This window comes from Calidris pugnax, unplaced genomic scaffold (genome assembly GCF_001431845.1).
Source record: "Calidris pugnax isolate Ruff unplaced genomic scaffold, ASM143184v1 scaffold15, whole genome shotgun sequence".
Lineage (NCBI taxonomy): Eukaryota > Metazoa > Chordata > Aves > Charadriiformes > Scolopacidae > Calidris > Calidris pugnax.
Window position 1 is genome coordinate 9,019,842 of NW_015090774.1, and position 20,690 is coordinate 9,040,531.

At 39.1% G+C, this 20,690-nt stretch overlaps 1 protein-coding gene across 1 annotated transcript in view; it reads left to right on the top strand.

Moving 5' to 3' along the window:
• The window catches only part of MMRN1 (multimerin 1), a 48,326-nt gene extending 28,624 nt beyond the window's left edge, over positions 1-19,702 (top strand). Inside the window, exons 5-8 of the mRNA XM_014945388.1 lie at positions 1,536-1,709; positions 6,697-8,676; positions 15,677-15,823; positions 17,002-19,702. Of these exons, the coding sequence (XP_014800874.1) occupies positions 1,536-1,709; positions 6,697-8,676; positions 15,677-15,823; positions 17,002-17,423 (2,723 nt within the window). The 3' untranslated portion in view covers positions 17,424-19,702. The remainder of the gene's footprint in view (positions 1-1,535; positions 1,710-6,696; positions 8,677-15,676; positions 15,824-17,001) is intronic.
• The last annotated feature ends 988 nt before the right edge of the window (positions 19,703-20,690 follow it).

Here is a 20,690-nt window from a genome sequence, read left to right on the forward strand (position 1 = left end):
TCACAACCAGGAGCAGAGTTTTCCAGACCTGTGTGTCTGTCAAGGAGTAGTATTATGATGAAGAGTATGCAGACAAAGAAGATTGATCAAAAGCTTGTCTCCACAGTGCCACTGGGGAGAATTGCCGGACTCTAAACTATGTGGTTGAGTTATAAACACAATTTTGTGTCTGTGTAAGTAGACACCATGGCCAAAATAAGCAACTGAAGGTGCTAATATCCTCCCTAAAATTGCCAACCATATTTACTATGCTGTACCAATTATGACTTTTACAACCAACATGCCTCTACAGGAGGACATTCTCACAGGTGTTGGCACACTTCATCTGCACTGAATATTTTGAATTTTCCCAAATGCTATCAGGTTTGATATAATATATTTATTTTTTCATAGTAGAATTTTGAAGAATAAAAATCAAGGCAGAATAATATGCCCCTTTACATATAAATTGCTTTTTTTTTTTTGCTGTAGTCTTTAGGCTTCTACATGATTTCTGATTGTAACTCTTTCCTGCCATGGGAATAGATGCTGATGACATAATGAAAAGTGAAATAAGATCAATAGCAATACTGTAAATTTACACTATTAAATATTTGTATGTAGTGCTAAATAATCTCTTGCATAGCCATTTATTAAGTCATAATATGGCCTGGATCATGTAGGGTTGTATATCATGTAGGCTATTTGGTCTGAATTGTTGAAGAAACTGAAGGGATATTGTAACTTTGCTTACAGGAATTAGAACATTTAATTTTATCAGCATCTTCTGAAAATCCCAGACTAAGTCTCATTCCTGTCAGCTGAGAAACTCAGATGGCTGGCTGAATTCATATGGAGTCTAAATTTGCAAGACCAAGGCCTTTTCTGCCATTACCTGTCTTAAAAGCATCCAGCTAGGCCTTTTTATATCTAATGAGACTACAAATGTCAGGAATAATTCGGGCAGGTTTTTAAATAAACTTGACTTCACAGATTGGGTATCTTTTCTTAATGACAGACTAATGATTATTCCAAAGTCATTTATCTATTATCTATTTTTCTGACTTGCTGCCGTGTTGAACAAATCTTTATTTTGACCCCAACACTGAAAAGATGATATATTCCTTCAAACACAAGTCTGTCAAATTCATGAAGTGATGTTATAAATGGTAAGTAAAAATCAGTGCTTTTGTGATTGTGTTAAAGCAGATAGACTAAATGGGAACTAATTGAATACCCTGTAGGGTGCTAGGTGGAGGAAGAATGGCATTATGCTGATTAAAATATGCTAACCATTCAAAATACTCTTGTACAATTATAAATACTTTATAATGGATACAGATGCTTCAGTAATTAGTTACTGCTGTGCTACTGAATGTCACTAATACATGATACATGACAAAAATCAAGATGATTCACTCAAGACTAAAAATTCAGAAACTTTTCACCCTACTTCCAGCTAATGTCTCTCAAGTCAATTACGCTTTCTTTTTATCCCCTCCACAATGTTTTAATGTTACTTTTTTTTTTTCTCCTCATTTTGTTTTCTGATCAAGCACTTACACAAAAAATTAACGAGAAGATTAGCAGCCAGGAGAGGAAACTGACTTTTCTACAGAAGAAGGTTGACAGCATTGCTGCAGCAATGAATGATGCGAGTAAGATGCTTTCTTCTCTGGAAGGCAAAATCAATGAAAATAAGGGCAGAGACTTCCAGTCTTTTCTAAAAGGTAAGAAAAATAAATTAATGTAATCACTCACCCAGTTAAAGGTGCCAGAAAAAAAAATAAATGCTAAAAACATTCATAGACTGACCTATTCTGTTGCTCCACATTTATAGGGAGAACTCTTTTTTATTTTCATTTCCTACTAGAGAGGTTTGTTCATTTTGACATTTGTTGCGGTGTCTTTTATAGTGACAAAAAATTTGCATTCTTGGGTACTACATCGTCTGAATGGTAATTTAAGGCACTCTCAAGGTATTTACATTTAGTTAGAGCTTCTGCAAATATTCTTATCTCTGTTTTTTATTTATCTGACAGCTGCTAAAGGATATAGTATTTGCTTTGCTACCAAGTCTAAGTAATATTCTTTAATACATAATTCACATATGCAGGGGAAATGTATAAGGAATTCTGTAGTTGTATTTATAACACGGTAAACACGCAGCTGAATAATTTGGCTCTGATCATATTAGGCAACCTCTGATAAACATCTGTACTCATGTTCAGTAGATGAGAAAGACACAGCCAGGGATCAGGAGGCTGGGCAGACCCTCTCCAGCAGAATTATGTATCCCTTCTTTCTGAATCCTGCAGCAAGATCTGATTGTTACCCACCTACAAATGGTGCGTAACAGGCAGAGTGGCAATGAAGCTTTCATTTCCTTGACGTGCAATTTTTTTCTCATTTTTCAGAAATATTCCCCAAACTGTTTGCATTATACATTTTAGAATCCAGAGGACTTTTCTGTTGTTTAAAAATAGAATGAGGGAACTGGAGCTCCTTATGTTGAGATAAAACTAAATGAAACAATAAGTGCATTTTTATCTCCCTTGAATTTACCAAATGTGGTCCCATTTCTTGTATTTTCAGTCCTCTGTCTCTTGAGTTGCTCGTGCCACATGCTAGATGGCTCTCTTGTACCCTGGATCACGTTTATCCCATTTCTCTCACTGACCTGCTTTCACCTCTCCATATATTGCTAGATGGCATTCTTGACCCTTGGGCATACATTTAATTTGTCATTGAATATTTCCCATTTCCCTTCTGCTTTCTCTTCATTCCTTTTTATATTCCAGTCATTCTAGCTGTCATTTTCATGCTATTCCAAGAGGTACATGCATCCTATACTCCTGTACTCCTCCTTCTCCATTCTCTATCTCTATTTAAGGGTCCAAATCCTAATTAAAATGTGCAGTACAAAACCCCCCACATTATTTCACATTTGCCTGCAAATGTGTTTCAAACCTTTATTGTTTTTATCTGCAATGCTCTATATTTTACCTGCTTAGATGAAATCTCCAGTTGCTGGCCCTTTTTTGATTTATGTTCTCAATCTATCTCCTAATCAAGTAGCTCTAATGAAATTGCTGCTATCAACTAGTTTCCTTGACTCTAATATTGGGCACTCCAATACAGGTTATTCTTGGCTTGTACATGGATAAACAGCAGGAATAAGGGGAGGAAGGGAGAGAGAATAAGGTTAGTGTTTCTGTTGGCTTGTATATGTAATGTGAAAGGGGAACTGCAGTTTCTGTCCAGGGAGTGTAAGTCAGTCATACTACAAGTGGGCAAAGAGCATCCTAAAGTAGCAGGAGCTGGAAGGAGTTTCCATGCTGCCCTCTAACTTGGTACAGGTTTGCACTACAGGCATGTCAGAGTTGCTAAAAATTACTCTTAAAAGCTCACCTGAAACAGAATACAATTTTCCCCACTATCACTGCCGAAGCAACGTGCTTTTAAAGCACAGTTAAGTCTGTAGTTGCTTCATGCTATTCAGACTTCTTCCTTCTTCCCCTACTTTTCCATTTTTTTCCCAATGGTGCCCAGGTCCTTTGCTCATATTCATTAATCACCTTTTTTTCTTATCACACAAATTATACTGGCTGCCTACCTTTGTATGAAGGTCTGTTTCTGTGAACAAAGAATTCGATGCAGTTTACAAAGTCTTTTTATCTTGGTTTCATCTGTAAATAGACATGGGTCCCACAAACCTGTCATATGTTCATACAGGGCAACGCTCACTGGAGTAACTGGTATGCTCCTCTAATTTTATTAATGAAACCTGTTGTGCATTTTTTAAATTGTTCTCAGTACTCAGGAGACTGTTCCTACTTTTTACTTAGAGAAAATAATCTGATGTTCTCCCTTTAATTTAATAAACTCTGCCTTACTATTTTTTCTTCCTCCTTTCATTCCACATCAAACCTTTTTATAGACTCCCTTCTTCATCATTATTAAAATGTACACTCCTTTAAAAATGAACTAAACAATGGAGCGTTAATCATTTCCCAGTCAGAAATGCCATTTATAGCTGGATATATAACCTTAACTCAGTCTCCTGTGTACATACATTTATTTTGCACATTATTCTTTAAATAAATGAAACTGCAAAGGGAGCATATGTTGACACAAAGTAATTACACATTTTGGATTTCAGCCAGGGAGTTAAAATTAAAATTTATAATCTCAAGAGACCTTTAATGTTCACAGGTAGTTAGTACCTTACTATTTAAAAAGTGCAAGAGACCTCTAATGTTCACAGGTAGTTAGTACCTTACTATTTCAAAATGAGCAACAGGGAAGTCGAGTTACATCCATGAATATACTCTTGTGTATTCTCAGCTCAAGCTTAAGAACATACCCAATTGTCACCTACAACACAAGTTTGGGTCAGGTCTTTCTGTGGAGAAGTAGGCTTCCACAATCCCTGGTGAACTTCGGAATAGCACTTTCTTACCAGGTATTTAGTTGTTCTAGCCAACAAATAAGGGAGAGAAACCCAGAGCTGTCTGTTTTGTCAGGTTCCACCCCCTGAACATCTGAAAACCAGGGCTGAGCTCCATACAACACCCACGATCCAACTAAATAGAGTAGGAATGAGAGGAAGTGAGGCTGGCACTTCTTGGCTGCCACAGAAAGAAAAGGCCAGTGTAGATCCTGTGGAAGACCTCTCAGAGCAGGATGGCCTGTTATCAAGATTTGTTGCTGAGATGAAGAAATTTAATTCCTCACAGAATGTGTAGAGTAACCTTGTTTCTTTCCGCAGCCTTTAAACTTTCCTTCAAAGCTCACTGTATCTCTTAAAGCACAGAACGTTTTTCAGCATCATAAAGTAACTTCAGTTACTTTATACAAATCATCAGTTACAATGCTTTCTCTACATGTCAGTTATTCTACTCTGTATTCATATCTTGGTTCTTCCTCTCAGCTGCCAGGGCATCCTTATTCTCAGGTATCTTATTTTACTGTTTTTTCTTCACTGAATTTCACTGACAAAGTTCTGTGTGCAAGTGTGCACGTTCATGTTCACATTCATGTGTATACATCTGTCTAGTCATTTACTTGCTGTTTAGGTAGTAAAAAGGGAAATAATTAAGGCAATCTCAATATTATCACTGTGTTGTTTTTTATACTTTGTGTAAAAATTGCTGTGACATCTGTGACCACAGTTGACAGTCATTGAGTTTATTGCTTAGGAAACTTCATGCTATATTTCTGAAATGGCTCTTTTCTAGGCTAGCAGTCTTATTGTTCCTGCCTATTATAACCTGCCTTGAAAAAACCCACCATCTGAACGAGTGACAGAGTTCTCCCCTAAGGATCAGAGGTGTTTACTGTCCATTTTACCAGACTTAATGAAGACTGAGACTCATTTATAGTCCATAAAAAGCAAATATTATCAACTACTTTATCTCTGTTTCCAGCTGGAAACACATGCACAATTCAAATGGATCTCCTGACTAGAAAAAGTACTGTGCATCTCTCTAGCTTGCTGAAAAAAATAATTTTTATTTGGAATCCTTTTGCACCCCTGGAGCCCAAAGTGACATTGTGTTTCATGGGTCTGATTTCCTGCCATTTTGCTGCTCTTGCTGAGAAGGTATTTTCAAATAAAGTTTCAGAACATGCCTTGCTGTTTTAGAGGTGAAGCAATAAAATCCAGGCTATAGAAGTATTTGAGAGGGGAAAAGAAAGGAAGGCAACAGAGAATTTCTGCATTTATCAATACAGCATTAATCAGGGAACCGATGGTCATCAAGGCATTGTAGAGGTTGAAGGGTTTAACCATTATATCACAAGCTGGCTGTGAGTGTTCATAGGGTTTAGAAACAATGTGCAAAGAATGCTTCAGTATCTTAGCTGGACATAAGGGCTACCTTTGGAGAACAAATTTTTAAAAATCCTTCTAATCTCACATCAGAGAAGAGCTACTGCTCTAATTAATTCAAATATGTTATGAAGCACTCCTGATGAACATTATTTTATGACTGTCTTAACCCACCTAAGGCTATCTATGAGATGTATTTTGATGTTATTCACAGGAGCAGAATTCCCACAAATTCACCTCTGCCTAGAGCTTCTCAGGATCAGTATTCCTAGGAGCTATTTCAGATTTGTAGTACACAAGAGTAACTAGAGGTTTGTACCTTTAAAATGTCTGCCTTTTGCAGCAGTTGTCACGTTAGTAACTCCAGATACTCAATAAAGCTATTTTTATTTTGCTTCTTTCTCACTATGGTGTATTGTATGATCAATTACCACATACAGTACAACAGGAAGGTAATAAACTGCTTTCATTTCTTGACCATAGTGTTAATAAAGCAGGTCTTTTTTCCATACTTTCTCAGTGGAGAAAGGGCACATCATTTTCTTATGAGCTAGTCACAAAAGCACACAGACCTCCCCATTTCAGTGCTCAGCAACAGCTTAGCTAGGAGATCAAAGTCCATACCACCTATGCAGAGTTGAAGTTTGCCCTATTGAATTAATAGCAAAACTCCCATTGATTTCAGTAGAAACAGGGATGAGTCTTCAAACACTATTAGCCATCCTCTACATTCCTCAGCTTTAAATTTGGTTCTATGGGTAGGGCAGGGATGTATGTGTTTCACTTATGTTCAGCGCTGTGTTTGCTCACTTTATGGAAAAAAACTTAGATGTTTCTAACACAATGAGTTTGATTGATTCCATATTTCTCTTTTTTTCCCAAAGGTCTCAAATCCAAAAGTATTAATGAGTTAGTCAAAGACATTGTCAGAGAACAGTTTAAAGTATTTCAAGGTGAAATCCAAGAGAGCATGGCTCAGATTTTCAAGACTGTATCTAGTTTGTCAGATGATCTTGAAAAAACAAAACAATCAGTCAAGCAGCTGAATGAAACCCAAAAAATATTTGCCCAGGAAAAAGACAGTGTGCCAACAAAGCTTGACATTCTGGAGCTAAAGAGTCATATGGTGCAAATGAAAGAGGAAATGACCCTCACTTGTGACAAGCCTATGAAAGCTTTACAGGAAAAGCAGAAATCCTTGGAAGATAACTTGGAGCATCAGCAGTCAAGAAGTATCATTTATTATGAATCTTTAAATAGGACTCTTGCTGAAATGAAAGATGCTCATGAACAACTGTTATCAGCTGAACAGTCTTCAAGCCAAAACGTGCCTTCAGCAGACAAAGTCACAGAGTACAATGTTACAGAGTACCTGTTCACACTGCATGAGAAAGTGAGGAAACAAGGCGTGATGGTGCTGCAGATCTATGATGACTTAAGAATCCAGGATAGCAAGATCAGCAATCTCAGTGTTACACTGGAAATTCAGAGAGACTCTGTTCTGGGAGTCTGTGATGACATGTTGTCAGAGAGCAGAAGGGATTTCCAAACACAGCTGGCAGCAACCCAAGAGAATGTGCTTGTCCTAAACAAAAGTCTCTCTGACCTGATCCTTCCATTGGACAATAAGATGGACAAAATGAATGAGCAAATTAATGATTTGTGCTATGATATGGAGATCCTGCAACCCTTGATTGAACAAGGGGTACCTTTTAGTCTGACTTCAGAGTATGAACAACAAATCCAAGCTAAAGCAATCAATGAGAAGTTTGAAAACCTCACAACTGTCATTAATAGAATGAGTTCTGAAATCAAGGAGCTTTCCAAAACTCAGGAAGGACTTAAAAATGAATCTCAGGCTTATCAGGAACTGTTTGAGAGTCGTGTTAATGAATGCTCTATGGAAATAGAAGATGGATTAAACAAGACCATGATAGTAATAAACAGTGCTATTGATTCTATTCAAGATAATTATGTACTGAAAGATACTCTGCATGCTCTAAGAAATGAGACTGAAGTCTGCTGTGGCAGAGCTGAGAAACTGGACAGCCTTCTGGCTTTCATTCCCCAGTTCCAACAGTTGAATGAATCCCTCCAGACACTGCTCATTGGCAAGAAGCGTGAATTTACTTCACGAGTAGCTCCATCACTTTCTGATCTTCCATACGAGAAGTCTGACAACAGTATCCTCCACAACTTGAGAAGATTTTTCTATATTTTAAATGAAACATCATCAAAAATGGACAAACAACAACAAGATATCAGCCGCCTGGAAGAAAAACTATTTGACTCCGTGGAGGAATCAAAGGATCATGAGGTTCGCCTTCTGAGCGTGGAATCAAAAATTTCCAAGTTTTTGGCAAACAACTGCATCTCAGTGAAAAAAACCAAAGCTGCCTCGACAGAGAAGGAACAGGTGGTCACACTTCAGCTCCAGACACTGAGTTCCAGGATCAAGGCCCTGGAAGCCAAGTCGATCCGCTTCTCAAACAGCATTCCACTTGTGAACAAGACTGCTCATGAGGCCTGGGGACTGTGTCAGGATACCAACAGCAGCATCCAAAAAGTGAATGCAAGTATACCTGTGCTAATTAAACTTGCTCAGCCAGATATCCCTCTGCTGCAGAGAGGCCTCAAAGAACTCATTGAATCTGTGCTTGAAATAAAAGCAGGAACTATCTTGACAAATTTAACCCAGCATGTTGACAAGTCGGTGGCAACTGCAATGAACAATGTCACCAAACTTCAGAAACAGGTGAAACCAGTTATGAAGAAACCAGCTCCAGTGAAAAAGGGGACAGCAAATGTCACCATGAGCCTGGCAAGCCGAAGTCAGAGAAACACAGATAATACTATCGATCCAGGTAATGCATTTTGCTCTACTAAAAATTAGGGTCTTTGTAATAAAGAGTTATGTAACCATTACAATGAACTGAGGTGGCCAAACTTGACTGAGAATGAATAAGAAGTCCAAAAAACTGCCATAAAAAGTGTTTCAGAGGAACCCAAGGTTACTCTAGTCTCTCGTTTACAAGAGCATTTATTTTTATTTTGAGAAGACTCTGCACTAAGGCATCTAGAACTCCATTTAATTTTCCTTAATAAATTCACATCTGATCAGTTTAAGATATATGTGCATGTACACACACTCAGTTGAGAAACTGACCTTCCAAATGTAACTGTCAATTTAGACAAAATCTAAACTACAAGAATTTTGTGCCTGCATCTCAATTAGCAATTTCAGTAAAAAAAGGTCCATGCAAGCTGGGAGAGAAATCTGGGATTGCGGTAGTTTACAGTGGGGATGGAAAGTAACAAAAACCTGAAGCAAGTGAATGCACCAAATGACTGTGATGAGGCTTTTGCCAGCTCCTTCAATACATCATTGAGATTATTAGTGCAATTACAATTGCAACAGTGTGTTCTTGCAGAATCAGGAGCCCAGCCAATAAAGTAGGTTTAACTCAAGCTCATCTGGAGAACAGCTCAGCTGAGTTGGAGTTGCCATTCTTAAAAAAGACATTTTGAGTGTGCTTCCCTCCTGAACTAAAATTCAAATGTCATTATACGAAATGAATTCATATGGATGAATTCACAGAAATACGAACTCTGAGTTATGACTTTTGAAATCAGACTTGAGTGAAAATCAATAGCACAAGCTAATGTTTTATGGAAATACCATTTCTGGGAAAATACTGAAAATGAAGGGTGGTTAAATGACTAGAAATCTTCATATTAAAATAACTGAGACAGATCCCCAAATGACAGATAGATGCCCAGATACTTTTGAAGACATAGACCTAAATCTTTTCTGTAAAGCATTTTTAAACTTATGAACATTTCTGAAACTATATTTGGTCCCTATTGTAATCAGATGTAGGAGCAGTAAGAGCTACCACTTTTGTTCACAGACTAAGACCGTGAGCAATCTCCTTTTCTCTCTTCCTCTCCACTCTTCTTCCCTCCCTTTCCCACCCTCCATCCTTCATCTTCTCCTGTCCTAGGTCCAGCACTTTTCAGTAGTCAATGAAAAGGATCCTTTGTAAAGCCTCAGTCCCATGAGTAGCTTGGCTTCTGCTGAAAGCCATCCACATTGGAGGATTTCAGTCCTTGGTTATGTTTTCAGTTAGAGATGACACACAGCTATTCCAACAGACAGCCACACTTCAAAATGCAGTGAGATATGCCAAATTCTTACTATAAAGTAATTTGATTGTTTTTATATTTAAAATGGCAATCCTTCCTCAGTCATTTCTGTTTTCTGCCTGTTCCTGCCACTGCACAGGATGGAAATTCAAAACCCTTGCTCTCAATTAAAAGTAAGGGAAAAGGAGATGTGATGCCTTTGATCCTTCCTGAGTCTTCTACTTTGTTGGAAAATGTCACTAGTGCTACCAGCCTGGAGCACAGGAAGCTGCCACCTGCTCTGTGTCTTACTCCACATTAATGAATTAATGTCTTTTCTATTTATTATTTATCTCATGCTGAATTTTAACAAAGAGCTTGCTTGATAACACTGGCTGTATGCTCGCTTTTTCAAAAAGTGCAAATCTGTGCAGATGTTGAAAATCACCATTTTTAAACAAGTTTTCTACATAGCAATGTTTATGCAGACATTTCCATCAGTAATGAGCTTTTGCACTCAATTATTTCATGCCTAGCAAAGTCATACATTCCATTTCTGTAAGTTAAAGAAGTAAGACCATTATCCTAATTAACAAGTATCCATCTTCTGTCTGGGTAGAGTTTATTTCTCCAGGAAAGCTTTTTCTCTCTAACTTCCAGGAGACTATCCAGAGATATGTGCTGACTCTGCTAAAGTTTCCAGAAGAATTCCTAAGGCATAATTGGCTAATTATAAAATGTATTTGATCTTAGATCATATTTTCTAATTCAAAGAGATTAGAAAAAGGTTCTAGAAAGAGGTGAATGACAATTCTCATTGTTTCCAACATGTTCAATATTTGATCCTATTCTAACAGATCGAGATTTTTGTTGGCTTTAATGTGTTCAGGATTTGGTCCTGAGGTAATACGTTCCTCAGTAGTCCCTTGAAATCAAGGGGAAACAATGTGAGTTTGCATTATGTATGCAGGGACGTATAGGTTTGGAGACGTCCTGTGTTGTGGAATGAACAGAAGTTTCTGTCATTTAGAGGCTGCAGTACGTGTATGTGGGATGAAAAATCTAACGATTTACCTGATACTAACTGTAATGGCAACCTGGAGTGAATAAAAAAACAATGGTCTCTAGACAGCTTCAAGTAGCTAACACAGAGGGGGTGCCAGACTTTAAAGAAAAAATATTCAGCAGACTCTTCATTAGACTTGGTGGTGGATTATGTCTGGTCCTACCTTCCAGTGCACTGTTCTACTGCAGAAATGCGTAATCCAGCATGAGGGCAGTTCAGCTCAGTTCCCATTGCCTGTTGTCATCTAGTGCTGTGTCTGTTCTCTAGGGAAACTAGAGGCTGCTCTGCTTTCCAGAAGTGAATGCACTCTCTTGTTGCATGTTTTGTGCTAGTTGCGGGTTTGCTTTATTCAGATTATACCACCCTCTCATCAACATGAATAACTAAGAGTGCAGCTGTGTTATATTTATATATTCAAAAGAGCACATCCATGTGAGGGAGGTAATTTCTTTTCATTCTCATTTTCTCTATGTCTTCACATGATTTCTGACTCCTAACAGAAATGCAAGCTTCCATTGTCACTTTATGATTCAAGCCTGCAGTGAAATTAACCTATTCAAATGTTTTGCATCTTGTATTTTAATTGCACCAGTTCGATGGTTATTCTAGTTCAGTTTGATGACGTACTTTATGACATCATTAACTCTGCATGTTTTCTTTAGACTAACTTGCAGATTAAACTGTTTCATTGTTTTTTATTTAGTGACCCTGAAATCATGACACTGGAGGCATTAGATACCTCTGCTTAATAGAGAGGCAGAGTTGTCACAGTCCAAGTAGCTCAGATCAGCCTTGACAATCTGCCCCCACCCAAAACTGGAGAGCACAGCTGTGGCACCTCTCCCTCTTGCTTTTTGCACACTGTGCATTAATTTGTGCTTTTTTGCACCATGAACACCCTACACAGCACTTACATCTGCATTCTCTGTCAGGGCCCTTGGTGCAATGATTGCCTTAATTACCCTGGGCATCCTGACCTAGCCCCCAGACTGCACACCCTGCCATGGACCTGGGATCCCTGTTTCAGCTTAAGCCAAAATCCCAGGCCTTTTCAGTTATGCTGGGCTGTGACTAGTGCTGGTTGCCACGATCAACCTGCCACAGTTTGCCTGTCACCTCTGCAGGTGAAGCACCAGCCCTGCTGTCACCCTCAGTTCCTGGCTGCCTGCCCTGGTGGGGCTGCCCTCTCCTGCTGCTCTCTGGCACTCCTTCCATCCAGGCTACTGGTGATGCTCATTGCTTTTATCACTGTCAGACTGAGAGTGCTAAGCCAGAGGTGATTAATAATTGTAGACTGACAGCCAGCCTGACCCTGTGTGAGCAGGGTGGTTTAGTAGATTCCCAGGCTCTTCCAATTTCCCAGGGCTTCCTGAAAGACAGTTACTAAATATTGAGAACATGTTGGTAAGTTACTTCCTGTTTAGACTTTTCCAAACTGAACAACTGAAGTCACTTCTTTCCATAAGGAGACCATTAAATTGCTAACTATGTGATTTGCTTTTAAACAACACCCCAGTAGATACTGACAGAGCTTCATTATTTGTTTGAAGATTTGTTTGTACAGCATTGGCAGTCTGTTTCCCAAAAGAGTTTCTGACTGCTTGCCCTCCTGAAGAGTAGCAAACCTCAGCATTACCTGGCTCTCCTCACTCCTACCGTGCTGAGTGTAAATAGCAACTGCATTCAGTTTATTCTCTGCTGTTAACAGCTGCAATTTAAGCCTGTAATGTAGTTTATAAAGTCTCCCTCTTTTACTCATCTACATTACTAAATTGTGAAAGACCAATTAAAAATAGGATATGAACTATAGTAGGAAATTCTTCCCTAATCTGAACCTTTTGGCATCTTTACCCCAAGCAGAAGATACCAACATAGTGTCTCAGGATTCACTTTAGCAAGGAAAATACTGGATGGAGGGGTCACCTGGGCTAGAAATGACAGCAAAACCATGCTAGTGTAAGACCACATGGAAGTTATACAGAGATTACCTGCTCAGTGGAGATCTAGGACATTTGCCTCTTACTCTGAAAATCCTAATTTGGCTCAAACCTTTTCACAGCTTCACTTAGTGGTAGCAAATAAACAGGCTCCCCAGCTGCTGTTAAACACTGCTGCACTGGGAGGGTTAATTTATTGTACGTATAGATATGTCTGAGTTTTTGATTTAATTCCAAGATTAAGTTCAGGCAAAATCATCCCTCAGCAGACTGTTAAAACACTAGTCTCAATCTCATTATCATTTCCTTTTTGTGACCTTTTTCCTGTTTCTTGGATTTACTTCTTGTTTATGATAAGTAGAGAACAATTAGCAGAGAGGCTGCTGTGTTCTTACACAAAGCTTTTGTATTTTGGGAGTATGATAGAGTCAGCACAATCAGCTGTTTTCCTTCCTTTTCTGCTTTCCTTTCACAATTGATAAATATGTGGATGCTCTGTAAATATGAGTGAAATGTTGTAGATGCTTGGTAAATATGAGTGAAAAATAGCTTCAATTAGATGTGCAGCAAAACTATTATCTGAGAAGAAAAACATTATTTCCTGGTGTCCAGTTGCCTGTGCTGTGACCCCAGTCATGACAGCCCTAAATTGCTTTATTTCAGGCATTACAGGATGGACGTTATTTTCTGTGAAAAGAATGACTGTTGTGTTTTTAAGTTCATATGCTCCATCAGTGCAAATTCAAGTGGCACGGTGCAATGTGCTTTAACATTCTGCTCACTGAACTAAAATTTCTCACAGAAATAGTTTGCCTTAATGCAGCAGTCTGTGAAATGATGGGATGGGAATCTGAATATAACTATGTATTACTGCAATATCTATGTGAAGATCCAGTTCAACATTTCCCTGGCAATAAGTAGACCCTTTTATGAAAGGCTTTTTCAGTTCCCACCTACCAGTTTAGATTTACGATCATAGGACTGTGTGGAGTTCTCTTTCCAGAACTCTGCTGGTAGCTCCTGGCAAAGAAAAAGTTCATTTTCTGCAACATCTGACTATTATTTGACCAAAGCAAAGAGAAAAAGAAAATGTATGGCTTGGGAATGCTTTGTGTTCCAAATTTTTCATAGCAATATTTAATTTTTAAAGTGGCCTGAATGTTCTTCGCCCCAAACTGCTATGACAACACATTATACAATTACACCCAGTAGTTACTGTCTCAGAGCTCAGCAGCACTAGACTGACAGATTTCTCTGTCTTGGCTGGGTGTGATCTGGCCAGCTCATACACAGGCTGGAAGAGAAGCAAAGACATCTCAGTGAGGGTGCTCTGCAGATTCACCTGTTTGGTATAATTTATGTTGCTTGCAATATAAAACTTTTACAACAATCTTGGTAGATATCCTGGAATCGGGTTATCTGTGGGCAAGGAGAAGTCCTGAAAGTGGTTGGGATAGCATTTAAGATCTTTCATCACCAGTAGTCAGACCTTCCTGCAATGGTTGTGACACATCTGGGTGAGTAATGTCATAGACAGGACAGCCCAACCTGTACAAAAGCGGTACAAAATCTGTGTTTTGGTACACTCAAGGATAAACTGACTCCGTCCTAAAAGAGCAGCCTTCTGTGCCTGCACTAGTGCAACCAAACCAAACCACAGATTTGCCTGAACCAGCAGGAAAACAACTCTTTCTTTTGTCTCACCAAAAGAAGGAAATAAAATTAGATATGTCAGTACTGTCTCTTCCAAATTTTGCTCTTTGTTTCTGAAGGGCTCCTACACTATGGTCACCTCCAAGCCTCTTGGCACATTCCTGTTCTTAGTAAGCATTAATTAGCTGATCCAACATATTTCTAGAATCACATGATTGCAGACTGCCTGATTTTCACTTGTATCTTGGTTTGCTGTAGTGTCTGAGGGCTACTGTACAAGAAAGGAAGAAGGAGGCTGAGCCAGCTGTGTGGGGCTCAGCACAAAACATCCACTGCCACTGTGACCAGTTGGAAGGGGGAAGTGAGCAGCTGATGCTGTGTGGACTGCAGGTCTCTGTCTCAGGCTGTGCCAAGGAGAGGTGGATTCTCAGCCTCCCCATCTCCCTGTGGAAATGAATATCTTCCAGACTGAATCTGTCCTGAGGACCACCTGCCTTAGATTATGATGGAAAGACTTGTTTGTGTAGGGAACAGCAGAAGGAGAATTTCCTATTGCTTGGCTGCAGCCGGGCTTCGCTGGCTTTAGACTTACACTGCAGAGTGGGAAGTCATTAAATTTAGGAGGGCAGGAAGGAAGAAATGAACAAGGAAAGGTTGATGTTTGTTGACAGGGGTGTCTGGGACTGTATGATTACAGCTGTTCAGATGTCCCAATCTTTTGATGGTTCTCATAATATTTGATGACTGAGATGCTCCAAAGAAGTTATATTTGTAATATCTTTCATTTTATTACATGTACTTGACTCTCTGAGACAAGCAGAACTCAGCATTTGTAGGTATTTCTAGATATCTTGGAGGCTACCTGAAGGTATGCTGTGTTCAGGCAAAGAGGAAGGTTGGACTAACAAAGGATCTGAGCAGCCTGGGCAGGATCTGAAGTTGGTCTTCACACAGGATCTCAGCAGAAATTCCACCAGCTTTATGAATTGACAAAGAGGCTTTCCAATATACTGAAAACTTGGTAAGTGTCACTGTAATGACATTGCAGCTGAGATTGTTGGTTTTCCTCCCTCTCTATCGCAGGGCAGTATTCAGCTTGCATCAGTTCCCCGTGCCAGAATGGAGGAACCTGTATCAATGACAGACAGACTTTTATTTGTGCTTGTCGCCACCCATTTGGAGGAGTCAACTGCAGTACGAAGCTTGTGAACGACAATTCTCTGAGTGTAGGCAAGTAAAGAATTTAGTAGTGCAATATGCTAGCAGCACAGGCCTCTGCCCCAGGGCCTAATTAAAGAGCATTTGCTGGTCAAAGGTCTCACATTTCACTTTAATGAGTGCCAACTCAAGCAGTAGTGTCCTGTGTTTTGGTGCCAAAGACATCAATCCCTGTAGGTGACTCATGATCTCTTTCTTTCATATGACCTGATGATGGGATTAAATTGGGCTGGGACCAGCCATAATAGCTGGAAAGCTCCCTGCTGAATTGTGCAGAGTGGGAGGGTGTGCAATAGATGTATTTGAACATGATATCATGGATTTGGAGGGGGGAGATAAAATCACATCACTGGGGAATACTAGGCTTCAGTGCAGCCATAAATGCTCTATAAATACCAGTAGCTACCATGATGTGTGGGACTATAGCCTCAAGGAGTCATTTTAGGCAAACTTCCGATTTTCATCAGCAAAGGATGCAGCCCTTGAAAAGATTTCGAAAGAGAGTAGTGGAAACTGTGCTTATTCAGTCCAGAAAACAAATAAATAATTTACACCCAGGCCACATAGAATGTGAATTTTATGCAGCTTTCAGCAGCCATTTGGCTGATTCTCACTCGTGACAGCATATGAATAGTGAATAAAATCATTTGTATAGTGGCAGGGAGTCATAGTGTGCATGCTCAGCTGGAAGAGAAAAAGATATACTTTTATTCCCTCATTTAACATCAGGAGTGCTAAACCTTTCCAGTGTTTGTCTAAGATTTGTGGAGAAAATTCTTGGCTTCAGCACACACAGATGAACAATGAAAGAGATCCTGGGGTGGGAAAAACTTTGGAGGGGGCGGGGTGGGGAGGGGAGAAGGGAACAGGGACGAGGCAGGGGGAAAGGGGTGAGAAAGCAAAGAAAAATAGCAGCTCCCTTAATGATAACATAGTATATGCAAACATTAAGTTCCCTTGCTGTTTCTAAAATTATTCCTTTGTGGATACACCTAGCACTAATTGTGTAGAAAATTACTTTTTGTGCAATACATAAAAACTCTGTGTTTGTGCAGAAATACTACGTATCAGTTGCTCAAGCTACTGGATGATGATATGACTGCAGAAAAACTGCTTCTGATCTTCTGGCTGGTCCCAGTTGCCTTTATACAATGTAACATTAATTGAAACTATTCTTTTTTCTTTTCCAGATTTTTCAAAAGGATCATACAGATATGCACCTATGGTGGCTTTTTTTGCCTCTCATACATATGGAATGACGACTCCAGGACCCATCAGATTTAACAATCTGGATGTCAACTACGGAGCTTCATTTGCCCCAGCAACCGGGAAGTTCCACGTTCCCTATCTGGGGGTCTATGTTTTTGAATATACTATCGAATCATTTAGTCCACGTGCCTCTGGCTATCTGGTCATTGATGGAATAGACAAGCTGACTTTTCAGGCTGAAAATATTAATAGTAACAAGTACACTGACCGAGTAATTACTGGAAATGCTTTATTAGAGTTAAATTACGGTCAGGAAGTCTGGCTCAGACTTGCAACGGGCTCTATACCAGCCAAGTACCCACCAGTAACTACATTTAGTGGTTACTTGTTGTATCGTACCTAAGTTAGTCATAAACCTAAGGAGTCACCATCAAATGAAGCAACCTGCATGTGAATTTATGTTTGCCCTTAAATACTTTGTTTCTTTAACAGTTTCTCAAAGTAACCAATATGATGGCTTTTGAAGTGCAGATCCTCCAAGAAATAGCTTGGCTGTAGCCATGTGCACATCTACAAAAAGAGTCCACAGGTTGAGGGTAGGGGGAAAATAAGCATCTTCCTTGTGTAAGTGTGACCGGGAAGCACAAATCTAGTTATGTTCTACATTTGCATTGCATAAACATACTTACACAGGGTAGCTGAGAATCAGTTCTCAAGACAAATCGAAGCTGGTTTTGGTTATTCCTTTACAATCTGAGTCCATACCAAAGATGATGGATCGACTTTGATGACTCAGATGCTGGGTTACTACCTAGCTCATTGTATCAAGTGATAATCATGTATATATTCTGTTTGGAAAAAATATATTTCTTTTTCATTTTGCCTGATATTATTCACCACTTACCTTGCTATGTCAGCATTTAATTGATTCATGGTTTTGTATGTAACCAGTATGATAACAAACTGGTTTTTTATCTAGCAGAAAAAAACAATAGGGAGTATTTAAAAGCTGCATGTTGATACATTCAGATTAGAAATAATGTGCTCGTTTTTAGCAGTGAATATAATTAGTCATGGGAAAAACATTATGATGGATTTTCTAGAGTCTTTCTTGCTTGAAGCATTTAAACCACAGCTGGATTTTCCTTAGGTGATATGTTTTTGAGCACACATGGTTATAGTGGCTTCACACAAATTTTAGCATGTAAGCTTTGGTCTGTAAAGTACACAAGCTTAAATGAGATAATGATAGTAGTGCTTTCTAAGTTTAAGCTCTATAAATCTATGGTTTCATTTGCTTCTGCATCATATTCACTAACTGAGGCAAGATGAAATGAACTTGTCTGCATAGACCAGAATGTGATTTCCACCACCAATGCAATAAAAAAAGTATTTTTAGTTCATGCTATGGCTGCCTGAAAAAATAAACCCTCGGGTTTGCATCCTTACCAGTTGCAAAGTCCCAGGTTGCTGTAGTTTCTTGATATCCCATCGACTGGTGTGACTGACCAGGCTTGTTTCTGGTTATTGCCTTTGTTAATGGTAATTGATCAGGTTTTACATCTCTGTGTGTTTGTCTCCCTCTCTTTCCTTGTCCTCCCAGCTGAAAAAATAAGCTTTCTCACACTCCACATGTCCTTACCAATTGGCATGACTGACCAGGTTTGTTCTCCTCACTGCCTCCTTTACCACATGTCAGGTTTGTCTCTGCATGTTCTTGTTTATCGCTCCTTTGACCAGCTACCCTTAAAGGAGAAGATGTTCTCCTTTCTGGGCCCTTACATACAGTTATCATTAATCAGCATGCTCCAGTGATCTGTGCCAATTTGTTGAAGTCCAGAATGTTTTGAAGCTCCCTGCATTATTTTGTCTACCACTGTCAGGAACTTTTCTTGAAAACACATGAGAATCTTCAGCTCTCTTCTTATTGAGAATTGATGAAAGCTTTCAAACCAAGACCATTTTCTGAGGCCCTACATCTACTAATTAATTGTTAGGAGATCTTGCAGCATATAAATAGTTATTAACTATTCCTATGTTTCCTTGAAGGATCTGAAAAAAAAGCCAGAGCCACTACTTTAAGGGTCAACTGCATCTTGTTAACAGGTTGGGAGGTTTTCTCTTTTTTGTATTTTTTTTTAGTATTTTTTTGAGGCCAAAAATCCTTTCTTCTTTGCACCTGATGGATTATTAATGTACCATGAACCGTGAATGAGTGTGCTACAGACCTTTCTCCTGTTGCATACCATATTTTTCTGTAAACACTCAAAATACTTGATATGGCACTAACTCACTCTACCGCATCATTGAATTTTATCAAATATAATGACCACAAACCCCAATCCCTCCTTGTATGATTTTGTCATTTTAATGTGTTTAGTCCTCTTTGTTCCTGCTGTGGCTATTGCTAAATGGCATGAAAATTACTCTGCAGATGAAATTCAAATGACCCACCAGAGACTGCATCTCTGTTTTAATGTGACTTTCTTCGCCCTTGCCGCCCTTGCCGCTAAATTCTTCAAGCTGGGTCCTCATCTTCACAGGCACTATTTTCCCCTGGCAGCCAGATACTTTCTATGTCATCATAAAGGTTTTCTTTCCTCTTTTCTTTTCTCCTTTTTTTCTCCCAAAACTCCAAATTCATTGAGGTAGAGTAAGGATTCTGATTAAAACCACATCTGTAGGAATAATACATAGAAAATATATATAGAAAATATTACTGAAGCTTATTCTCATTGTGCTATTTAAAACATGGAAGAAAAAATTTTAAAATATAATAAATTTACACTCCCTTTTTTATACTGTGCAATAATCCATTAAAATCTTTCCTTAGATATAGTAAAACTGAGTATAGTTGGCTTTTTCTATTGTTAAGAACTGAAATGCAGATTCTTCACCATGAAGATAGGTTTGCATTGGCCACTGAGGCTTATTTATGGACTTGTGACTATATACCTTGGTTGCCTGGACTAATGAAGCAAACAATATTAAAAAATAACTGAGGATCAATAAAATCAGTCAGCCTACCCATTATGCAGAATAGACAGCAATCAGTCTGAACTCCCAGGAGAACTTTTTAGGCATCAACCAGGAAAGGTGGTTCCCGAGGCACCTTGTCACCCCTCCACTTTCATTTTCACGCTCTAATTTGCATTCCCTAATGATAGCAGGCAGCAAATCTGAACATTCATCTCTACCCACAGTCCTTGTGAGGGATCACAAAGCCATTCCGAGCCTTTGTACTTCAGAGTGAGCAGTGTTCTCTTTATTTGAGTCACTCAATAACCATGGCAACATTTTGTCTGGTTTGGCATTGACAAGCCTGTCCAATTTACTCCAGAGCTTGCATTACCATTTCCTCACCTATACCGACGAAGTTATCGCTGAACGTATTCCCCAGCCCCTCATATGCTTAGCATTCATGCTGAGATCAGCAGTTTATTTCCCTTGCATACCTTTCTAGCTGAATAGCCAGCACAACCCTGCTTCGTTCCAGCTCATGCCAAACCTCCCTGCAAACACACGCCTGCCTGATGCTGACTTATGGGTATTGCCGTCTGTCCGTGCATCTGGGATATTTTTGTTCAATTACATTTTTTTCTCTGAGGTAACAACATCTATGTTTGCAATAAGAGGGAAGAAAGCCATTATTTCTGAATTCCAGCACTGA